The sequence below is a fragment of the Panulirus ornatus genome, chromosome 10 (assembly GCF_036320965.1).
Source record: "Panulirus ornatus isolate Po-2019 chromosome 10, ASM3632096v1, whole genome shotgun sequence".
Lineage (NCBI taxonomy): Eukaryota > Metazoa > Arthropoda > Malacostraca > Decapoda > Palinuridae > Panulirus > Panulirus ornatus.
In genome coordinates this window covers 60533191-60551859 of record NC_092233.1, presented here as the reverse complement: position 1 = coordinate 60551859, position 18669 = coordinate 60533191, and the positions used below count along the sequence as shown (strand labels likewise).

At 44.0% G+C, this 18669-nt stretch overlaps 3 protein-coding genes across 5 annotated transcripts in view; all 3 read left to right on the top strand.

Annotated features, from left to right (window-relative positions):
• The window catches only part of LOC139751001 (ionotropic receptor 21a-like), a 12058-nt gene extending 8576 nt beyond the window's left edge, over positions 1-3482 (top strand). For all 3 annotated transcript variants that reach the window (XM_071666052.1, XM_071666053.1, XM_071666051.1), the window contains 4 exons: positions 1727-2036; positions 2237-2389; positions 2570-2713; positions 3027-3482. In XM_071666052.1, the coding sequence (XP_071522153.1) occupies positions 1727-2036; positions 2237-2389; positions 2570-2713; positions 3027-3236 (817 nt within the window). In that variant the 3' untranslated portion in view covers positions 3237-3482. The remainder of the gene's footprint in view (positions 1-1726; positions 2037-2236; positions 2390-2569; positions 2714-3026) is intronic.
• Positions 3483-8236: 4754 nt separating this feature from the next.
• On the top strand, positions 8237-13935 carry LOC139751002 (ionotropic receptor 21a-like). Its single transcript, XM_071666054.1, has 9 exons — positions 8237-8418; positions 8997-9405; positions 9598-9746; positions 10789-10882; positions 11110-11265; positions 11444-11591; positions 12292-12449; positions 13524-13676; positions 13799-13935. The coding sequence occupies exons 2-8, from the start codon at positions 9370-9372 to the stop codon at positions 13671-13673; spliced, it is 891 nt and encodes a 296-aa protein (XP_071522155.1). The 5' UTR covers positions 8237-8418; positions 8997-9369; the 3' UTR covers positions 13674-13676; positions 13799-13935.
• On the top strand, positions 13805-16396 carry LOC139751003 (uncharacterized). The gene is made up of 4 exons (XM_071666055.1): positions 13805-14108; positions 14746-14898; positions 15098-15241; positions 15749-16396. Exons 1-4 carry the CDS (start codon positions 13911-13913, stop codon positions 15917-15919), a joined length of 666 nt encoding a protein of 221 aa, XP_071522156.1. The 5' UTR covers positions 13805-13910; the 3' UTR covers positions 15920-16396.
• The last annotated feature ends 2273 nt before the right edge of the window (positions 16397-18669 follow it).

Here is an 18669-nt window from a genome sequence, read left to right as displayed (position 1 = left end):
ATACCGTAAGTCATTATAAGACGACCTTTCTCCTTTGTAGATCATATGGAAGGTGACTAGATAGTCTCTGCCCTTATTCATAACCTAGACCCACCAACATGGACGTCTGTATGGTTGCATTTATACTTGGCTATTCCCCTTTACAGGGTCTACCCAGTACTACATCTTCAGATTTAGATCTTACATACGTAATGTGGTATATCTTTCCTGAAACACGAACATGAATCTTACTCTTAAGTTTGGTAGTAATTCATAAAGAGATCTAACACTTCCCCCCTCTGCTGTCTATCAAATGATCTAAAATGCTTTGTATCACTACTTCGAGGTCTTTCTCATCCTGTGATTCCTGTACACTCTTCCCAGCTAACTTATAGTCCCACCGATGTCGTCTTCGATCCCTCTCTACTCTTCGTACATGAATCTAACTTGGGTTCGACATCTCCCCGTCCGTCATGCTACTGGAACGTATGGATCAGCCTTCAGTGCTTCTCTGTCTCTCACACAACCCCAGTGGTTGTCGTCATCAGTCTTGTATGATCTGTGTTCCTTTATGTAGAGGAAGTGTCACAACCTCCCTCTTCCCCCTCCAACACGACCGTCACAACCTCTCCTCTTCTCCCTCCAACACGACCGTCACAACCTCTCCTCTTCTCCCTCCAACACGACCGTCACAACCTCTCCTCTTCTCCCTCCAACACGACCTCCTGGTCTTTATTTGAAATGATGGATCTCCAACAAGTTCTGTCGTGCTATATGACCTTTGATTTTCTGTTCCAGCGACAGAGTGACACAGCAATCTTCTTTTTTGCTCTTTTCTCCTCCACCTCCACCATGGATGACTTTGACATACCTCTCTCCCTCCTACAATTCCTTTTCATACAATCTAAAAGCACTTCTATCTATCTCACACAGATCCAACCATTCCACCTGTCCTCCTGTTACTCCTGACGTCTACCATTTTCAAAGTCTTTGAATAGCTCACAACGTTAATCAAATGGAAGTTGAGTACGGCTTCAAGTGTCCATGCTGTCTCAGCCAACATCAAAAAGAAATCATTATCTTATGTATTTTGAACCTCAGTCTTTCCTGTGGTGAACTACATGGCTGAAGCGAGGCGAAATCCTTCCGGCGATGATGTAAACTAACTTGCTCATGTCTGGTAATCTTCCTACAGAAAGTTAGAGGAATCTTATGTTGTCGCCCCTAAGATGTGGAAAGCTCCTGACAAGATTTGGTATCAGGCTCTGATCTCCAAGCTTCCTTTCCCTTACATTTTCCCCTTCTCGCTCCATTCTCTCCTATCTAGCATCATTTCTATACGATTTGACTCTGCAGTTGTTGATAGATCAGCGTTTCGCCCCTTTCTCCATCAACCCCGGGGTTCCTCAGGGTTCTGCCTTGTCTCCTAATCTCTTTTCATCGTTATTAACAATATCCTTCCTCAAGACATACAGATTCCCTCACATGTTGACGCTTGAACACCAGACTCCTCCCACTTTCTTGGTAATCCACTCCACCTCTCTTTGGTCGGTCCATGTTTGTCAGAATTTCACTCTTGGTTTTGCTCACTTTCTAAACACTATCATCCACTTTCTCTCCTCCATCTTATTCAACGTTGCTTCGATTCGTCTTCAACTGCAGTTATATTTTGTATTTTTTTTTTCAGCGGTAAATTGCTTGTAATTTATCGTATCTGTTTCTAACCTCCTTTCCTCATGTTATCCAGAGGGCGCGACATACCAGACCTCCAGTCCATCTCTACGTCTTGCCTGTACGCCGTGTCCGTGCACCTGAAAGAACCACGGACGCAAGAGCCGGTCCGTGCCAGTGGTAGGGTGATGGTGGCGTTCCTCTGGGTGTACGTGATGGTGCTCACGGCTGCCTACAGCTCGAACTTGACCGCCTTCTTGACCGTCACGCGACAACCCAACGCCATAGACACCTTCAGGGACCTGCACGACTCCCAGCTCAGCGTGGTGGGTCTGGGACCCTACTACAAGAACATCATGGCCCACTCGGAGAACCTCTTCATTAGGGTGAGTAAATTTCCCCCCCCCCCATTCCACATCTCATGAGGGCCTGTGGCTCAGTTGAGGAACCCCCCATCAATAGTACGGTAGTGTGGGCTTACTTCCCTGGCTCTTGAGACAAACATAGACTTGACTGAAGAGGGTCTTTGAATCTGAGGAATGTAATATATAAAGCACGCAAGTTGACAAGAGTCCTATTTACGCAGGAGCTGTCGAAGCGATTTATTGTTCTGGATTCTGGGGTTACGGAGAGAGTCCTGGACGGCTCTGGTGTGTACATCAATAGTGGGAAACACATCGAGTACCTGGCGGATCAGCTGACTCCGCCCGGAGGCGCGCCTATTGTAAGGGTCATGAAGGTAAAGTAGTCTCGGGGTCCCTCTAGCTGTAGTCGCACCAGCTGCAGCGGATGCCCGTGAAAATTAACTTCATTTCAGTGTAAATATCCGAATGAAAAAATAGAGCCGTGACCTCAAGAGTTGTATTTTATCCGTGTTATTTGTGTCTTCATTCTGAATTGATGGAGTTTCCTCCTTCAGGAATGTACTTGGCCCTTCGGTGTGGCGGTAGCGTACCAGAGCAGGTCTCCCCTGAAACCCCAGATGGACAGGGTCATCGACAAGATCTTCGAGAGTGGCTTGGTGGCCTACTGGTTCCAGGACTCCCTCAGGCTCTCCAAGCAGGTAGTAACCTGTCACACAGACTCTGTGTATAATTACCTGTGCCATTTAGTCACCCTCAAGATATGCAAATGTGATTCCACATTCTGGTTGGTAGTCGAATGTGATCAAAAGTGGAGAAAAAGATATCTAAACTCCATTTTTCTGTGACGAAGAATGGAACTCGTAAACTGACCTTGGAAAATGCCATGTGGTGTAGGCATGTGAAAACAGTGCCCCCTAGGGATATAAATTATGGTGAAAAATATTGGAAATATATCTTATAGTTGCTGTAAATGGGTAAAATGATTCTGACTGTTCCTCTACCTTCCTTTAGATAAGCAACAGACAAGTGAATGTGGAGACGCGAGGCTTGAAGTACGTTGGTGTGGATGCTGCAGACGACAGTGTTGACAGCACAATGGTGGTACCTCTCGGCATTATCCATATGCAAGGAATTTTCTTCATCTTGGGCGTCTGTTACCTCTCGTCTGTGGTGCTCTTCGCTGCTGAGATGTATAGCTCCGGGAGGTGCTATAGTGGCTGAGCGACTTGCGTAATCTGCAGCACTTCGTCGGGTCATTAAGGCTAAGAAAACGTCATATGACGCGCAGGTGCAGTAGCAACGTACCACTTCAAGTGAGACTTGGCAAAAACGCATCTCTCCTACGGGATCCGTAGCCTCAACGTCTCCCACGGGAATGTTGCCTCATTAATTATTCCTAATCCAGCGGTAGTAGCAGCTCCACACCCCTGAGCTTCACTACACTCACAAATAAAGTCTTGATATGTGTCATCAGTGTATTTATATACCTACCTCGCCATCCGTCTTGAGAATGTTAATATGTCTCCTCCTACACAATCACCCACCATAATGTCCTATACAGATGGGAGGCGCCACCAGCTTCACTTTACCCTCTATCAACCTTAGTTTATGTATCCCTCGACAGAAACATATTAATTATACTCTGAACTCTACTGACCTTTACGTCAGGTCAAAGGCTATCTTCACTACTCCCTCAGTAACACTAGCCTATGACCTGACCCTCTGGCCCGACTGATAAGTGTCATTGTTGTTGCTTTACATCTATAAACAGACCTCTCATCACACAGGACATATCGCCTTTTTTCTTGGAAAAAACTGGCTCTTCTCTTACTCCATATTCACGGGGTGGCCAATACTTGAATATGTGTTCTTTCTCTAACATCCTTGTAGGATTTCTCGTTACCATCATACTCCCTGAGAGGATATAGTGATGTATTTTTAAAGACGAGAGTGACCTCACTCTCAATTCACATTTGTTAATCATTATTCTACAAGATATTTGATAAGGTGTTTACCGAATTAATTTTTGAGTGTGGGAGCAAGTGTGGGCAAGGTAGAAGAACCTCTTCACAAACCTGATTATGTATTCAAACTCTCGAAGATGATAAAAATATGAAAAAAAAAATGAGAATTTATTTTAGCATTTATAGCAGACATCATCAATGATGAAAACGTTTAATGTTACTGAAAGTTTTATTTTAAAAGATTTTGTATCTATAGGGCCGGAAACGCGTCTTAAGGACCCTACAATCATTGACAGGCACAGAACAGGTAACGTAAACTCGGCTCAGTCTTAATTCATGAAATAATTTCATATTATGTAGATATTGATACGATTAGAATGCTGAATTTTTTATTTTATATCGTTAGAAATGTTTTATGTGTCAAGAACATATAGATTTATGTCATTCTCAAGAATTTATGGTGTTTGCATCAGACTTTACAAACGCAAACTAGAAATACACCAGAAGTAACTAGTCATATATCAAAATCGACCTACAGGGGTAAAACGAATGATTATCATAACGAATAATACAAGTAATACAAAATAATTTATCTAGGAACGTTAACTTACTAATGTAACTGGCGAAGTTTGTATTCAGAGGTTACAGTGTTTAAGATTTTGATATTAAGTTAAATTGAATTTATTTGTAAATTTCTGGCTATATATATCATATGGTATACTGTATTTAAGTTTATGTTCCTCTTTTTATTCTATCTGCTTTTAAGGGTGGTCAACATGACAAACTATAAATCTCACCAGCAGAGAAATAAAAGATAAAGGTAATTATGAAAATGAATGATTGGTTAATGGTGATTTCTTTTATCAAGAAAGGATAATGCCTCTTGGTTTCGTTATTGGTATTTCTGATTGGGTAATGCCCTTCACTTTACCATCTAAGATCCTCCTACAGTGGGGAGGGATATGAAGGTCAGAGAAACATGTGGGATGAAATACAAGAAAATCAAATACATATTTCTGTAAACCTGCCATCATATGGTCTGGATCTTTGTAATCCAACCTAACCCACTAAGTCATTATGTATACATGACAACTATAGGCAAGTGGAAATACATTATCAACAAAATTCCTATGAAGAGGCAAAGGATGAAATAAAAGGTCACAATTGATGCAAAAGTCTGTAATTAAAATGAAGAATTGTACAAATCATTTACATCAAGTTGAAATACAATAAGTTCAAAGCTATATATTAACATAAATAGTCCAAACCATCATTTCAATCTAAGGTACTTTCTGCATGCGAAATGTACATGTCAGTATTAAAGTTTAATGAGTAATGGATATATTATTGCTTTTTATTTGAGAGGTCATCAGTCAACGTCAAGGCAATTCAACTGTAAGAATCACCACGACTTCCTGCACAAAGGGTCGTTAGCAACCTATTCCCATGGTCATCTCTGCGAGTTGGGCAGTTGCTAAACGCTCTTGAGATATCGAATATAATTTTGGGAACATTGGCTCCCATTCCACGGGGATTGCAATGCAGATCCCGCAATTAGGTTTTGGAAAATACACTCGTTTGACCCTTTGGGTTTACCCACCTCAAATATCAAAATAAGGTCACCTAAGCGTTACTTGAAGTACATATGGAAATTACGTCTCGTCTATTTTGACCCTAGAATGTTCATTTCGAAATACATATTCAACTCAGTGTTCCTGCCACTGTTTCTGGCTCATAATTTAGATGATTTATATGAGAAGCGACTTTGAGGTTCCAAGCTTCGTTGAAGGTCCAGCGTCATACGCACATGTCACGTCATGCGCTTTTACAATTGATTCATATACATTAGGGCGCTCTAAGCACGAGTATTTCCGCTCTTTCTCATGATTTCTTTCATAACTATTACTTTCTTTAAATCCCGAGTGTTTGAATTGTTTTACGTCATTTATTTTTCCCCTCTACCACAGTGTCTCCTGCTTCCCTGTTTACAACCATTCCTCCTTTATTCAAAGGTTTATCTTCATCCCCGTTGCTCGGGATCATACGTATCATAACCTTTTATTTTCGTGGAAGTTATTCTCATATATTTGTATCCGTTATCATCAGTCATATATCATTTAACCAGGTGAAATAGTCGGCTGCCCTGACAAGTCTTGTCATATTTATGCTACTGGGTTTTCGTCAGACTCTGCGTAGTCGCGTTAAATTTAGTAGCGGTCATTATGATTGCGTTGTTATTATTTATTAACGGTCATTATGATTGCGTTATTATTATTTTTCTTTATTACATCTCTTCATCCAGGAGAACATAGGTGTTGAACTTGTCGGTTCTTCTTACAACCGGTCCAAGTAACTTAATTAGTTCTTTTGCTGATTTTCTGTGATAGTACAGACCAGCAGCACTTAAACGCCTATTTAAGGATAATAATCATATGATTATATAGCCATGGTAATGTTGAGACTCATGAGGCCAAACATCCAATCACCTCACAAGTGATCACGTCTACATGTGAATTGGCCAAATCCATTGTTGATGTCACATATCCATCCGTTCCCGCCCAGTACTCTCTCAAGTTTACGAATGTGTTTATTGATACACTTCAACGTATTTGACATCAGGAACTACTCGCATCTCGCGATGGAGAAAGCCTTTTTTTCTTGCAACTGTTCCTGTGGAATAAGCCATCAAGACCATTCTCCATTATGTGTACCATGATCCTTCGCAGCCACCACGACCGAAGCTCCTTCAGGAGTTCGAATGGCAATCCTTGCATACAATATGAGTGGCAATGGAGTCTCCTCGACCCAGAGGTAAAGGATGGCAGATACATGAACAGTGTGTATAGAGAGGCCACGGACCTCGGGTAATGTATGAATATGTCAACAGTAAATGCCCCTCATAATGTAGAGTTGGTGTCGTAAACTCGTATATATACAAAGAGACCACATTAGCCGCTCACTGTGGATTGTATTTCACAAAGATGAAACCAAGATGAGGCAAGGTCATTTAAATAATGACTATTCTAATACGCTTATTGACCAGTAAAGACACAAATTCTTGAATAATACCATCCACCGACGAGGACATCATATGGCAACCTACCAAGTATATAGTAAACGAATCAAATTTGTATCGAAGCAATGGAACGCGCACTGCATGTTAAGGAGAAACGCCACTTGCTGCAGAGATTTTTAAACCTATCTGTTATACGGTTCGTAGAAGCAGTGCACCACAAGGTAATAACCTTCTTGAAAGAACCATTATTAATCTATGCTTTCAAATGCCCAGCTAAAGGATGCAAACTTCAAAACAGCGTGAAATGAATTAGTGTGACTTGCATATGGACTCCCGTGGTGTATCGGTTAGCGTTCTTGACCGTGACACATTCACGGGCCGCCCAGGGTCGAGCATGGAATAGGTTCGGATTCTGGTTGCGGCAGTCGGTCCACAGTCAACCCAGCTGTTCATCCACCCCAAGGGTTGGTCGATAAAATGGTTACCTGACTCAGGCTAGGATATATATATATATATATATATATATATATATATATATATATATATATATATATATATATATATATATATATATATATATATATATCGTTAATGGGATGGCCTCGATTAGGGCGGTATAAAACACAAGAATATTACAACAGTGTAACGACATGCAAAAAAACTGTAAGTACTCGAAACTATTTATGTGATGGAGAACAATCCAGCTATCAACATTCAAAACACCAGTGTTATGTTATTGCAAATAATTCAGCAGTGAACAAAAGAAGAAGATTGAAGATTGGAAAGTTGAACTATATCCTTCCCAGTTGTCTTTAGTGCACCATAAGGAATACAGAAAAGACTAAAAGAGATATCAGTAAACTACATACGCCGGAGGGATTTAACACAAAGTTCCAGGCCTGCGCTACTATCCGTCGCTGGGATATGACGGTCTCCTTTTATAGTGAGTTCTACGAGATTGTACTCCAGGCTGAGTTTGCTCAGTTTTCGCTTAAGGCACAGCAACTCCTGTGTGTGTGTGTGTGTGTGTGTGTGTGTGTGTGTGTAGCACCTCTGGTGTCTTAAGTGTAAATTCTAATTTCCAACCGTACTCCAAAAGCCCCCGGAAGTGGTCCAGTGGTCGTTATGAATATGAGGTAAGTGGGAACGCATGAGACTCACCAGACGGCATATGAGAATAGTTGGATGAATGAGGAAGAGACACAGATCAATAACTAACGTTATATTTCCTGTCGCAGCCACGCCTACCAGCCACGCCCACTGGCCAATCAGGAGAGCCTATGGGCCTAGTTGTGCAGGGATGCTGGTACCAGGCTCCGCCCACTGGGTATATAAATGGGCCACACCTGCTGTGGACCATCTGTGTTCTCGTCCTGTCTGGGACAGACAGATACACACGCACATACATCCCCTCCTGTAGAGAGTAAGTGCCTTTTGTTCCTCTGAATACAGCGGTACGATCCTTTAGCACGACGGTACGACCCTTAATTATGATGGCACGGCCCTTAAGTATGATGATACGGCCCTTAAGTATGATAATATGGCCATTAAGTACGATGGTACGGCCCTTGCGTATGATGGGCCGACGCCTCGGCTAATCCTTCATGTCGTGCTAAAAGGATCGTATCGTCTTGCTATATAGGGTCTGAGTAGTACATCCGATGCTCTCTTTACCACGAAATTCCTCTTGATAATGTTTATATCAAATTCCATTTCTGACTGACGCTGGGAAATCATCTGCCACTGTTTCTACTGTGATTATGTGGTAATGTTTATCATGTGATTATGTTCAAAGTGGTCGTGAACAGTGATAATTCCTCCCTTCTCCCGAGCCTCTCTCTCTCTCTCTCTCTGTCTTCACGTATGTTGATATATGTGGCATAGCTTGAACAGAATCCATGACAGTTTAAGTACAGGGAAAGTATTGAGATATTCGAGATCTTCAGTGTGATCTTGATATTTCCTTCCTCCTTTCTGACCATCCCTTTTATCTCTCCTCAGGTGCCCTCCTAACGTGAGATTATGGAAGGTGGTCATCACCTGGCCTGGGGCGTCCTCATGTGGCTCCTGCTATGGTTTATGGGTCTTGCTGCCACGCCCTTCGTCCATGCCACCCAGCCTATGCCTCCAGCACCACGCCAGGCCACTGCAGCGGCAGTGTCAGGAGGTCCTGAGCGTCAGACGTGGCCTGTGCCCCGTCTGCTGACATCAGCAGTCAACGGGTCTGGAGGGGAAGACTCCCTGCTGGAGGAGGAGAGAGGAGGAGGAGGAAGGGGAGTGGCTGGGTCAGCTGGTGAGCAGGTTGGTTAGGCAGGAGCTACAGGAGTGCCACCTGCTGCTGGCTTTTGACCAAGGCTACTACAGGTCTCCCGTCATGCACCACCTGAGCCACCTCCCTAACGTCAGGCAGGTCAGCACCTGGGGACCAACCTCTCATGCACCACACAGTACCATAGCCACACACACACACACACACACACACACACCTGGTAGCACCATGCAAACAGTATACTGAAAATGGGAAATCCATTGTTTCTACGCTTATTATGTGATAATGTTCAGTGTGATCAATTCATCACTTACTCTTCTCTCCTCCCGTCAGGTATTGGTGGTACGGACGCCCCAGGACCTGGCTAGAGTGGTGTTGTGGGGCGAACGCCTCTGCTCGGCTTACATCTTCCTCCTGTGCGACCCCTCGCCCCTCCTAACCTTGGCCAGCCAGCACGACCCCTCCTGGGACTACTACGGCAGGTCAGTTATGCATATGACCTTGGCCAGTCACTCCTCGTCCTCCTCAGGTAGCAGAAAACATTTTCAGGTGGTTACGAGCGGTATGAAACCAAACGTAGGCAGGAAATTCTAGGCTACGCTAACAAGAAATATGCTTCACGTACCGAGAAACACAGTGGAGTATGAGCCTAGCATCAACCTCTGTCTTAAACTCTCAAGGCAAGTCTTAAAACTATGGAGAAAAAAGAAAAAGAAAAGGAAAATCAAAAGGGTCCTGTGTTATCCTACCTCGTCTAAGGTTCAGGCTATAGCAAGAGGCACTGGTAGAGACACTGTAGTTGATATTCAAGCAGGAATAAAAGACGTGGTTTGAAGTATATCGGAGAATAACTTGAGAGGGAAATAGATTGTTAAATTCGAAGTTCAGAAAAAGCTTTAGAAAAAAGGATGTTGGCAACGGGTTGCTACTTTGGTGTGACGTAGGATATGTAATTTTAAGTATGTCCAATGTTTATAAGCGAGTATTTGTAGGACTTTTTTTTTTTTCTAGCAATGATTTATCCACCAATTTAAATTCGTGATGAATATTCTATCGTCAAATTGCATTATATTGTATCTGTCTATACTAAAATCCATTTGATATGTCAACGACTCCTCTATCAGTCTGTCAAATTACTTTGAGTCTCTTGTTTAAACCGATTTGGTTCTTTGGGCAGTATATGTTTAACTGGTTTATATTTCCTGATTCGTGTCATCAGCAGATTTTGAAACTCAACTGGCGTATCCTGTCTCCAGGTTGGACGTAATTATATAATTAAGTAATCAGCTTTCCGTTCGATCCGTATCGCCCTTCCTTTTTCACCTTTCTGAAGGCGTTGGTTCCCATGGGAAATATCCTACTTCTGAAGTTACCCCGTATGATCCGTGTCGTCGTATAAGAGCCTAGCTCAGTTTACATGTGTCCTGGCACAATCTGTCCAAGTTTTGCTAATCTAAGATTTCTTCCCATCTTTATTTTTGTACCTTAAAGGTTACAACACACTAGGGCTCCCTCCTCCGGCAGGTACGTGGTGGCTGGGGTCAGCAAGGAACAGCTGGAAGCTCTGATGATGACCAAGAAGGGTAGAAAGACTCAACACATCGTTGGTCTTGTGAAGGTAAGGTGGACCTCAGCCACGCCTTGTTAGAAGCACCTGGGCGTGGCCAAGATCTGTGGGCGTGGGGCTAATGAAAGTATGTGGGCGGGGTGAAGAATCGTGGGCGTGATTTAAGCCTATCCATTTACAGGTATGGGAACCAATAGTACCTTTGCCACGTAGGATGTGTTTGCATGTATACATATTTGTGTCTCAGGCGAATCACTGATCCTGTCTTTTACCCCCAGCATTCCGGGGCTGTAGGGATGTGGCAGGTGTACATAAACCAGCTGTACTCTGGCCAGCTGGTGCGACCCGTAACCACTTGGCGCCGCACCAGCTTCACCAAACCGCCACACATTTTCCCCGACAAGATCAGCGACCTCGGAGGCGCCATTCTCAACGTAAGTCAGTTTCACTCCTCACACTTTACCATCCATAAATCCCTGCAGCGATCAGCCAACAATTTATTCGTAAATATTTCTAACATATCCACGTATCTATAATACATTAGTTAACGTTGATATGTGCGTTTATTATTATTATTTTCAATATTGGTGCGTGAACGCTCCTGGCTTCCAGGTGGTAACGTTCGAGTTCGCTCCGGCGATCATGTACGAGCGTCGGGCGGACGGAGGACTCCTTCGTCGCTACGGCCGGGACGTGGAGGTGGTCAGGGCCCTGGCCGACGTCTTCAACTTCACCATCAACTTCGTGGAGCCACCACAGGGTATACGACCTACCTCCCGCTCTCTGTAGCTAACCCGAGAAGCCGTTTGTTTGTTGTGGTACAATTGAAGTGTGTGGTTCTCTCGACGTGAATTTGAGCGAATCACAGAGTTAGGAAAGCTAGGCTACCCCATGATGTAAGGCTCCTGTCTTAAAGTTATTAAATGGCTGGTAGCTTTTTTTTTTTTTTAAGTCTGAAACATAATCAGTGATCTCACACTTTTGTGTCATGTCGAGAATGCTTGATGTAATAAGTATGTGTCAGAAAACGCAGTGGTTAAGATTAGTTCACGAATAGCTTTGAAGGCATACCTCCCTTCTCTTGATTACTATAATTATTTATCCTGTCCTTCTCGCTTGTCAAGTCATAAAACGAGGCATGATGGGGTTTTATAAGATGTAGAACAAATTTGTTATTACTATTTGTGTGTTGCGGTGAGTTTTACACTCGTGATGCCCCGTCTCTTACCCTTTTATATACGTAACCATGTCTTTACTCGTATGTATGTATGCACACAGACATACCCTAGCCTGTGTGGTGTAACTGTTTCACCGACCAGCCCCTAAGGGACAATGAACACCTGGGTGAACTGTGGAACCAGCTTCCGCAACTAGGATTCGAACCCTTGTGGATTTAATCCCAGGAGGAGGCCGCCCGTGCTTTCGTGAAGGCCACTTAAGAGCCGTTCTCTCCTTCTCAGGGGAGTTGTGGGGTGAGCGTCTGGCCAACGGCTCCTGGAATGGTATGGTGGGGCTGCTGGGGCGTGGCGAGGGAGACCTAGGCATCGCTAACCTCTTCGTCACCAGCCTTTTGGGTCGCAGACAGTTCCAGGAGTTTAGTTCCCCCTTCGACCATAGTGTGAGTACCTCATCCACATCTGTAATAACAATTTCCCCTCGATCAAAGCGTTTAGTACCTCCTCTCTGTTATTAGCCTCGCTCCACCCACTAGCAGTGATCATTACCTCCTCTCTGTTATTAGCCTCGCTCCACCCGCTAGCAGTGATCATCAAAATCTATTATTATCAGATCTTTTAATTTCGTGAGTGTCGTATTGACCAGTACTTTATTAAAAGGTAATTCCAAATTAATCTGTCTGTAAACATACGTACTAAATTATTTTTTCTACTACTTTATTATTGGCCAGGACCTTTGTCTGTATCAAGTGGTATGTCCAATACATACAAGTCACAGATAGGTTTCTCAGCAAGAATTATGAGGGCGATGTCAAGAATGTTTCGGAAGAGTTTACCCCTAGACCTTAAGGAAAGAGATTCTCCCACTTCGATACTAGAATGTCTAAATCTTACATTATGTTCGAGCTTTCTTCATAAATGTCTTCCTACTTACTTAGTTTCTTATCTACCTCAGACGGCTGGGTTACCACATACTGATCTTGTTATTTTTTTTTTTTTTTGCAAAGCTTATCTTTTATTTCGACAAAGATCGAGTCGATGCCATTCGTAGCTGCTACATTTTCCAGCTCAAGCTTAAGGTAAACATCAACTAACGTCATGATACGAGCGTCATCTTTGTTTACTCCGTCGTGTGAATAGCGTAACCTAATATTACATATTTGGAAAGTAAACCTCTATTTTCATCATCAGACTAACATAGACATTAGTTATAAATCTCTTCAAAGGCATTTGTCTCTGAGAAAATGGTATCGTATGCTGGATGTGTTCGCTTAGAATATTTCTATATATGACAGAATTGTTCCGAGAAGTAGTTACGAAAAGGGGACAGGTTTGATCCACCTGAGCTGCGTCTTTCGATCAAAACGCACGCGAACACTGACTCAAAAGTCTGCCAGAGTGCCCACCACCCAAATCATGCAGGTGTGTGTGTGTGTGTGTGTTCGTGGCCCACATACCCAGAATCCCGTCGTGGCCATCATGACTGGTGAAGCCACTAAGTTTATCGTGGGTGACAGGTGAGCTGCTGTCTGGTGAGGGTGTCGCCTCCGCTGCCTCGCTGGCACGCCCCCAGCTGGCCCTTCCGAGGACAGACGTGGCTGACTATCCTGGCTGGCCTCCTCCTCACGGGTCCCCGTCCTCTACTGTCTGGCCCGACCTCAAGTTAGCAGGTCTGTGTGTGTCGTGTACGTGATACATATAAGAGTGTGTCAATATGGGTCTGTGTTCCAGAGTGAGTTCTTGGCCACGCGGCCATCACTATGTCTCTCTCTCTTTGTCTTCTGTGGCACAGCGGGCGTGACATAGCAGACTTCCGGGCCATCTCGTCATCTTGTCTGTACGCTGTGTCCTTGCACCTGCGGGAGGGACGGACGCAAGTCCCCGTCCGTGCCAGTGGTAGGGTGATGGTGGCGTTCCTCTGGGTGTACGTGATGGTGCTCACGGCTGCCTACAGCTCGAACTTGACCGCTTTCTTGACCGTCACGCGACAACCCAACGCCATAGACACCTTCAGGGACCTGCACGACTCCCAGCTCAGTGTGGTGGGTCTGGGACCCTACTACAAGAACATCATGGCCCACTCGGAGAACCGCTTCATCAGGGTCAGTAACTAAGACCTCTTGTGTTTGTCAGTTTTCCAAGTAAATCTTCAGCAGCCACTTTGTTTCCAGGGACCCACTATTTCCCCCTCGACATCCCCCTCAGGATCAACTCAATATACTCACCTCTCCTCAGCCATCCCCTTTCCATCTGACGTGGTTTTGGTTCTCTCCTTTCTTTTCTACTGATGTTAATTCTGGCTGCTCCTCTCGTGGTGAGAATTTGACATGCGTCTATGCACCTCAGCTTCAGGCACGCAAATTGTTGCTTCCCCAGTGTTTGTGTGGAAAAGAACTGCACGAGGATTAGCCGTTGTAATGCCCCTTCTCTCTTCACAAAGAGAAGTTGTAGAATACTCTCTCTCTCTCTCTCTCTCTCTCTCTCTCTCTCTCTCTCTCTCTCTCTCTCTCTCTCTCTCTCTCTCCCTGCGATCTATCCTCTTCTCAGAATCGGGACTTCGAGTACCCGAGGAGCTTAAGATTAAATCCCTACCTTTCGTCCTTCTTTTCCAACCTGTCATTCTACCTTTACGAGTGATATAGATCCATATGGGACATGCTCTCGTGCCCTTGCCATGTTATCTACTACACGAAGAGCAAAAAAAGACATCTGTGACAGTGATAAATCTTTCTCGTCCAGGAATTATCCGAGCGATTCATTCCACTCCGCTCGGGCGTGGAGTCGAAGGTGTTGGAAGGCAGCAGTGTGTACCTCACCTCCCGGAGCACACTGGAGTACCTGGCAGCCAGCCTGACCTCACCCCTCGGGGCGCCCACCGTCAGGATCATGAAGGTACGAAGCCCCGGGCTTGCTTCCCTCACCAGGTCCGCACTGATGGTCACGTCAGAACCCACACTTTTGACTTCGGCCACAATCATGTCCCATCATCGACATAACTTGCAAAACAAGTGAAAGCCAAGGTTACGAACTTGTGAATATTCTCGTCGATATTCTCTATGGAAGATGATTTTAGATATTCTGTATATTTCAGGAGTGTTCATGGCCCTTCAGTGTGGCGGTAGCGTACCAGAGCAGGTCTCCCCTGAAGCCCCAGATGGACAGGGTCATCGACAAGATCTTCGAGAGTGGCTTGGTGGCCTACTGGTTCCAGGACTCCCTCAGGCTCTCCAAGCAGGTCAGTCTTTCCCCACTGTCAAGCTCCCCCCCCACACACACACAGAGGCTTCCCACAAACAGGATCCCCCTCCCCCACACATTCATGCACCGTACACAGGCTTCTCCCCACACACACAGCCTCCCCACACTCAACCTCCCCAAGTACAGGCTCCTCCCCCCACAAGATTCTACACTGAGTCTCCCTCGACTCAGGCACCCCACGCTCAGCTCCCCACACACAGGCTCCCACACACACAGGCTCCCCACACACACTCAGACTCCCCCCACACATATGACATCAACACCCAGATCATATAGATATGCCCAATGATTATCTCAGACAATAATTTACGTCCAGAATAAGATATGAACATTAATCTCTTATCTCCACTTGTCCTTCAAGGTTACACCATTACCAGTGGAAGTTAGCTGTGCATAGGTTAAAAGTCACCGTATCTTACATTCCACCTTTTACACGGGGCTTCGAAAATAGCAGCTCGGCTCTTATCGTTATCTATCTCCACAGAGGAAAGATAAGGTGGATGATAAAGATGCCATGGGCGTCAGCGATGCTGCTATGATGATGATGGTGGTGCCCCTCAACCTCGACCATATGCAAGGGATGTTCCTCATACTGGGTGTGTCGTATGTGATTTCCACACTCGTTTTCTTGGCTGAGCTAGTGTCTTGTGTGTGATCTCACGAAGGTTCTGTACAGCTTCGTCACCTGCATCTCTTGAAGTTCAAAGTTTTGATTTGTATGACACCTGAAATCCAAGCGAAGAGTGTATATGTTGGGGTCTAGGATTAGAATTCAACTCTGTAAATACAAAGGTTTCGTAATGTACTATGTCGGATGACAGCCAGATACTAAAATTCCACTATTGACCACCATTATTACGACCAGTTCCCCGCCATCACCACAGGATCAATTAATTATCACCATTGCCTGTCACCATCACCACAACCCATCTCCATCACTATTACCTTATGTACTATACACCAACTTCTCAATACAATCCTGAACATGCATCCTAACTACGTCTCTTCGTTGTATATCAACTGATTTATATTTCTTTCTTGTATCTCCCCTGATGATGTGATTATTACACGAAAGTGCACTTGGGAACTATCGTGTTTCATTTTCCCCGTGGACTCATAGGAATATGCTTGATCACGCGCAAAATTGTGATCCTTTCCAATATATATATATATATATATATATATATATATATATATATATATATATATATATATCAATAAATCTTGACTGCATAGAATTACTTGTATCTATTCCCTATTAAGTAAGTAATTGTTTTTTCCTCTATATTTACTCCTATCTGTGAGTTAAGCAAAGTCATGATCGTGTATAGAGATATTGATAACACTATGTTGTCACAACACGTCCGTCTGAGCGAATGAGCCAAGTGAGGAATATTTCCCTCAAAAGACTCAGTCATCTGCTCTTGAGGCTACCTCGCTCAGTCTGGAAGTGTCGGGCAACCCTAGTCTGCTTGTTGCGAGGATATTTTGTTACCGTATCGCATCAGGAACAGAAGGATTTACAGGTATCTCTTTGTATATATAGATACCCGTGTGGTGGCTGTTCAAGGCATCACATAACGGAAAACACCTAAACGAAACGCATTCAGAGTCTCGCATACCCGAATGCTTCGATCACCCGAACCGAACGGCTGTTCTAATTACCAAAACATCGTGTGTTTTGGCTGTTCGCCTTGGTTTCAACCCTCCCCCTTGTTATTGCTAGCCCAGGGTCTCAGTCTTGATCAAGGGTGCGAAGGGGAAGGACCTACAATGGAAGCATTATCTACTTTTTAAAGAGGCAAGCTCGGCCGGTATTGGTTGATGCGGTTGATCAAGCATCACTACTTCCATCCTTAAGGCTGGTGAGATATATTTACCTTTGGATTTTATTTGTTCGTTTAACATTTCGGAGGAGTAATGTAATACTAGACAGTTCTCTCTCTATTGAAATACCTTTTCTCTATTATAGTTTCACCTGTTCTTTAGCAGTGGGCAAAATGGGAATGACAGATTGTAAGAGCCAAAGTTAGTACTGGACTTATTTTTACTTTGCACCAAAACCCTTGCATAAGTAGAAAAACTGTTCATGTAATTAGATTCTCAGTTTATTACTTAACGCTAACGTAAATGGGAAATTAGGCACAATGGAAAACTTCATTTAAAATCAATATATATATATATATATATATATATATATATATATATATATATATATATATATTTTTTTTTTTTTTTTTTTTTTTTTATACTTTGTCGCTGTCTCCCGCGTTTGCGAGGTAGCGCAAGGAAACAGACGAAAGAAATGGCCCAACCCCCCCCCATACACATGTACATACACACGTCCACACACACAAATATACATACCTACACAGCTTTCCATGGTTTACCCCGGACGCTTCACATGCCTTGATTCAATCCACTGACAGCACGTCAACCCCTGTATACCACATCGCTCCAATTCACTCTATTCCTTGCCCTCCTTTCACCCTCCTGCATGTTCAGGCCCCGATCACACAAAATCTTTTTCACTCCATCTTTCCACCTCCAATTTGGTCTCCCTCTTCTCCTCGTTCCCTCCACCTCCGACACATATATCCTCTTGGTCAATCTTTCCTCACTCATTCTCTCCATGTGCCCAAACCATTTTAAAACACCCTCTTCTGCTCTCTCAACCACGCTCTTTTTATTTCCACACATCTCTCTTACCCTTACGTTACTTACTCGATCAAACCACCTCACACCACACATTATCCTCAAACATCTCATTTCCAGCACATCCATCCTCCTGCGCACAACTCTATCCATAGCCCACGCCTCGCAACCATACAACATTGTTGGAACTACTATTCCTTCAAACATACCCATTTTTGCTTTCCGGGATAATGTTCTCGACTTCCACACATTTTTCAAGGCTCCCAAAATTTTCGCCCCCTCCCCCACCCTATGATCCACTTCCGCTTCCATGGTTCCATCCGCTGACAGATCCACTCCCAGATATCTAAAACACTTCACTTCCTCCAGTTTTTCACCATACAAACTCACCTCCCAATTGACTTGACCCTCAACCCTACTGTACCTAATAACCTTGCTCTTATTCACATTTACTCTTAACTTTCTTCTTCCACACACTTTACCAAACTCAGTCACCAGCTTCTGCAGTTTCTCACATGAATCCGCCACCAGCGCTGTATCATCAGCGAACAACAACTGACTCACTTCCCAAGCTCTCTCATCCCCAACAGACTTCATACTTGCCCCTCTTTCCAAGACTCTTGCATTTACCTCCCTAACAACCCCATCCATAAACAAATTAAACAACCATGGAGACATCACACACCCCTGCCGCAAACCTACATTCACTGAGAACCAATCACTTTCCTCTCTTCCTACACGTACACATGC

Excerpts from the sequence above, each read along its gene's own strand:
- LOC139751003 (XM_071666055.1), top strand. The coding sequence starts at position 13,911 with ATGGTGGCGTTCCTCTGGGTGTACGTGATGGTGCTCACGGCTGCCTAC. Across the intron at positions 14,109-14,745 it reads CGGAGAACCGCTTCATCAGG|GAATTATCCGAGCGATTCAT; the intron begins GTCAGTAACTAA and ends TTTCTCGTCCAG. Across the intron at positions 15,242-15,748 it reads CCCTCAGGCTCTCCAAGCAG|AGGAAAGATAAGGTGGATGA; the intron begins GTCAGTCTTTCC and ends CTATCTCCACAG.
- LOC139751002 (XM_071666054.1), top strand. The coding sequence starts at position 9,370 with ATGCACCACCTGAGCCACCTCCCTAACGTCAGGCAG. Across the intron at positions 9,406-9,597 it reads ACCTCCCTAACGTCAGGCAG|GTATTGGTGGTACGGACGCC; the intron begins GTCAGCACCTGG and ends TCCTCCCGTCAG. Across the intron at positions 11,266-11,443 it reads TCGGAGGCGCCATTCTCAAC|GTGGTAACGTTCGAGTTCGC; the intron begins GTAAGTCAGTTT and ends CCTGGCTTCCAG.